The 5023-nt window shown below is 41.7% G+C and overlaps 1 protein-coding gene across 1 annotated transcript in view; it reads right to left on the bottom strand.

Annotated features, from left to right (window-relative positions):
* Positions 1-1165: 1165 nt before the first annotated feature.
* LOC147024653 (RNA binding protein fox-1 homolog 3-like) overlaps positions 1166-5023 on the bottom strand; it is a gene marked incomplete at its 5' end in the record, with an annotated part of 388350 nt that continues 384492 nt past the window's right edge. Inside the window, 2 exons of the mRNA XM_085884766.1 lie at positions 1166-2605; positions 3087-3165. Coding sequence (XP_085740892.1) covers positions 2561-2605; positions 3087-3165 — 124 coding nt within the window. The remainder of the gene's footprint in view (positions 2606-3086; positions 3166-5023) is intronic.

The raw sequence follows: 5023 nt of genomic DNA, 5'->3' as shown, positions 1-5023 counted from the left end.
GCTTTCTTTTTATCTTTGGAACCATCTTATGCATGTGAGCGAATATGGCAGAAATTCCCTGAAAACACAACGTTTTGACCCAAACCTCCTCTCACTCCCTCCTGACTTCCTGGACATCAATACTATACAAGAGCCGTTTGTCTGTCTGTCTGTGTGTTGCCATTTTTCTCAGATGGCTGAACAGATCCTAATCAAACTTTCAGAGGTTCATCAGTGAGTACCAGGAGTGTTTTTGGTACATTTTTTTCTTTAGATCGCGTTATAGTGCCAAAGCCTTTGTAGCTCTGTGAAAAAAGTAATATTAAATGATCCCTAACCCCATTCTTTAGTGGATGTCGAGAAGTATTTTAGGCAGCCACAAAATAAAAAAATGATTTCTTCATAATGCCAACAGGGTTAGAACATCACCGGGCAATGCCAGGTACCGACCGGGCAACGCTGCGTACCCCTGCGAGTACATAATAAATGCATGCTCTAAAAGGTCAATATTCAAACTTTTTTTTTTCTACTTGTGGGCTTTTAAGTTATCAAAGTATCAAATGATGCAGAAATAGTTAAAAATGTATCCACTCTCCTATTACACAAAGCCTTTTTTGCTTTAATACATTTTGAGCTTATATGATTACATCGGCCTCGCAGGATAGTTTAGATGCATGCACACTTGCCTTTCAGTTGTTTTGCCCTGGATTGAATCTCGACCCAGCTATAAACTGTCGTCTTGGTGTTTTTGCATGCAGGGCAACATCTCAATCTGTGTCCCGCCTATCAAAAGGACATTCCGTCGGATGACCCATCTGCCAGCACTGGTTGTTTGGTGGATGTTGAAGATCCCATGGTGTTTCTCATGAAGAGAAGGCAAGTTATCATCAGTCTCCTTAACAAGTGACACATTCCTTCCAATTTCAGTCAAGTATCCTCTAACAGAATGGTGTCCAGGATTGCTTCTCGCCTTGAAAATTCTCTCGACTTGGTGTGAATGCTCCGAAAGTCCGTCAAGAGTATGGGCCTCCATTATTATAACTACATCTGCAGACTTGTATATTTCACACTTTATTACATTTATTGTTTTGTAAACAATAAGATTATTATGAGTTAAGAAATGATTAATGACTGAATATCATTTTGTGTTTATCCTATGTTAAGAAATTCATCATGAGTTATGAAACAGAATTCTAAATGCTTTAATGTCATCAGTTTTGAGATCTGAATTTTATGTTCTCAACATGCGGCTCTCCCTTTATGCAACAAAAGTATGTCGACAGACAGAAATCCCCCCCTCCCCCCACCCCCACTGTTGCACAGGTTCCACACTTCTTTTTATAATTACCATCAGTACTTTTTTTGGTTTATTTTTACAAACCATGTTGAGTTTTAACCACATTTGATGAAAAAGTGTTGCTCTTTCATATTTATCTCTGTGGCAGTATTTCATTGTATAAAATGTGGAATTCTCTTCTAAAATAACAGGCAAGTGAGTGGTGGAAGATTCAGTCCACAAAAAGAGATGACAGCCATTCCTGAATCCCACAGATATTAAATATATTTATAATAGCAATAATAATAATTAATAATATAACATTTAAGTACCACACGATACACACAAAGCTGAACACGGACTAAGCTGAATCCCAAACACGCATGTTACACAGGCCTAATCAAGCACACAAGCAATCGGCTCACAGCAAGGCCTGAAGCCTATGCAGACTGCACAACAGATTTGCAGTACTGCAAAAGCTGTGCTTAATATAAAATGGCTTCCACTGATGTAATGGCCTGCACATCACGAGCTTTATATTTTCCCCCTTTAGCCAAAATGGCCGCCAGAGAAGAACATTAAGCCCAGATGGTCACGTGATGCACAATCCTTTACATCTGTGAAAATGGCTTCCACTGCTGCATATACAGTTGTCTTGGAGACGTAGGCCGCACTCCCTCAGGCGGTCTGTGCAATGGTCACCTGTAGGTAGGTCAAAGTGTACAGTTTACAATCTCCGTCTTAACAAAAGGCCAACTGCTGGTGAGATATGGAAGAGCTTCAATGCTGGGTTGTCGGAGTGGTAGGGAAAGCAAACAAAACAAAAATCACCTTTTTGAAGTTACTTTTTACAGCATGCACAGAGCCAGTCCTCTGTATTCGGTATGAAGTGCTTTAAAATACACACCCTCATGAACAATCAAGAGTTCTGTGTGTATAATATGCAAACATCACAGCTGTGCCTGCAAGGGGCATGTGCAGAGCAGAGCAGATGAAACTGGACATGGAGGGGAAGGTTCCATGATTCAACCAAGGAAGCTATATGGTGTTCCCAGCAATAAATTAGAGTTCGGCATCAGCAGCAGAAATAGCAGCAGGGCACAGTCCGTGGCAGCAAGGGTTGAGTCCTCACGCTCGGCTTATTGCAAATTTTGCTTCCAAGTGTGATTGGAGTGATGTCACACGGGCAGGATCATGGAGGAAGCTCTCAGAGAAGAGGTCATAAGAATTCAACTGGTGTAGACACGCAGGGAGTGGTCAGTGAAAAGATGTTTGATTGGCCAGCATAGTGGAGCAATGTTCCCATCAATAGGGCGTGAAACGGTTGTACGCCCCACGGTACAAACTTGCCTGGAAGAGAAGCAGCAGTGAACAGAGGCGAGCTGATGTTGGTTATGTACATGTAGACTCAACACAGTGCTGGGGCGGCAGGATAGGTCAGTTAGTAAAATTAATATCAGTGAGATGAGTAAATAAAGGATTTGATGCTCTCACATCCATCCTTTCCCCACCCCCAAACCCCCTCCCCAATTTTCCCCTCCCCCTCTTCACTTCAATAGTTATAATTCTGATCAAAACTATCATTGAGTTGTGGCACAGGCAGGTACTCAACAGCATACTACATGACCTTGGCGTAAGTTCACCATTTCCTTTCACTTGACGTAAAAAAAAAATCTTCAGCAGTGTTGCAGAAACAGGTGTTTGTGCCTGAATGATTTGTACATTATTTCTCCAATCAATGTCACCACCACTTCAAGTTGCTTCTTATTGGCTCTTTTGGTGGACAAATCAGCTTGTTTCCTGCCATTTTTGGCATACACTACATACATACCACAGTGCTCAGGCCATATGCAGCCGAGGGGCCAAGTGCTGTGTGGTATGGATCAGCTGCTGTGAACACCCTCCCATAGCTAGAAAACAAACATACACACAGAATCTGCAATTGATACCTGAACTTTTGTTTCTCATCCAAATTATTCCGACATGCTTGAATGCCTTAGGAAAACTGACACAAATGGTCAATTGATAAAAGTCATTGAGCCAAACACATATTTCAAATGCATGCATGGGTTACGGTGTCATAGTGGGAGCGAGCAGAGGGATACAGAACCTACTATGTTTATGAGGAGGAAGTGAAACTAACAGACCTTGACCAAAGTTGAAGGGATAGCAATTGAATTAACTCCATAACTTTTTCCAATGAAGACTAAGAAGACTACTAGAAGGGCACTCGGTAGAGCGCATATCTCCACCACGCAATGCCTGATCCATGAAAACATATCTGGCCCAATACGTTTTTGAAATATCATGCTATATATCGTTTATGGCCCAATCTCTCAATGGTATGCCTGGTGTTGGCTTAATGGTTAGGGTGGTGGGCTTTGGATCCTCGGGTCCTGAGTTAAAATCCCGCTCAGCTGTTGACTCAATACTAGGTGGGGTTAACTCGACCTGTCAACCATCCGAGGTCGGCAAAATGAGTGCCAGCATGCTTGTATCCTGTGTCGGAGTGGCGACCCGTCCAGGATTGTGCCCAATAGCCAAGGAGACTGCTTAAGCAGCACCGACGCTCTGCACGAAGTATGGTCACAATCTCCTCCTCCTCTCAATGGTGAAGAATCACTTTAAAAAATAATTAACTCTCGTATCCAGATTCGGATTCAGATCTTCACAAACAAAAGTCAGGGTGGAATAAAAAAAAAAGAATGGGTGAGGACCTCAGCCAACATTCCACAACATGGTCAAGGATGGTTGTGGACACCGACTTGATTAATTTTATAATCTGGAAAGTCCATTAACACATTTTTAAACTCCCCTGTTCAACACCATATATTCGTATCAAATGCATGTGAACAGCAGATGACTGGGTTATATTGATTTGATATTAGTCTTTTGACGGTGTGTTATATCCGTGATATGATATATCCGTGATGTGATATATCTACACTAATAAATGTCAGTGTGTGTGTGTGTGTGTGTGCATGTGTGTGTGTGTGTGTGTGTGTGTGTGTGTGTGTGTGTGTGCATGTGTGTGTGTTTGTGTGTGTCTTTTCCATAGCTCGAAAGCCATGAAACCTCACAGCCTGAAACTTTGCAGGCATGCTAAGGGAACTCCAAGGAAGCGCACGAGTGAAAATTGGGTGTTTGTGTTAATTAAAACACATCTTTTGAAGATAATCAATGGCCTTATTTAATCATATACTTTATCAGGTGCATCCAGGGCCACCTTGCTCTCTGGGGTCTGAAGGCGTATCCTGGGTTATCTAACTGGGGTCTGAAGCCACCAGATTTTTTGGCCTGCTCAACCATGCCTTGACTTGGAACAGGCCACAACGATATCTTAACTTTTACGTTTTTGTTTTTTTTCCACTTTCCTCACTCATGTTATTGAATACCTGTTCATCATAGCTCAAATCGCTGGGTACATTGGAATGCTTACAGATGCTGGAGACACCAGCGTTCATGGCTTTATTTCATTTCCACACATGCAATGACCTTGAAAATCTCTTTAACCTGAATTACAAAATGTAAGCTCCAGAATTGAACTTAGCAGCAGTTCCGACTCCGAAAAAGAGTGTTCGTTTATCAAATTCAGACATATTTGATATTTCAGGTGTCTCCAGGAGATGTATGTTTAATATGACAGTTTGGTGATTGCCAATCACTTGCCAAACAACTGTTTCTCATCAACGATTTCGTTTAAGTGCTTAAACCACTTGGTGAGTGCTCTACAATATTCGCAGTGTCATTGAATACTGTATATCCATC

The sequence above is a fragment of the Eptatretus burgeri genome, chromosome 6 (genome assembly GCF_056783735.1).
Source record: "Eptatretus burgeri isolate ZD-2024b chromosome 6, Ebu_testis_v1, whole genome shotgun sequence".
Lineage (NCBI taxonomy): Eukaryota > Metazoa > Chordata > Myxini > Myxiniformes > Myxinidae > Eptatretus > Eptatretus burgeri.
The sequence above is the reverse complement of the archived record's forward strand: the minus strand, read 5'-3'. Positions and strand labels throughout refer to the sequence as shown.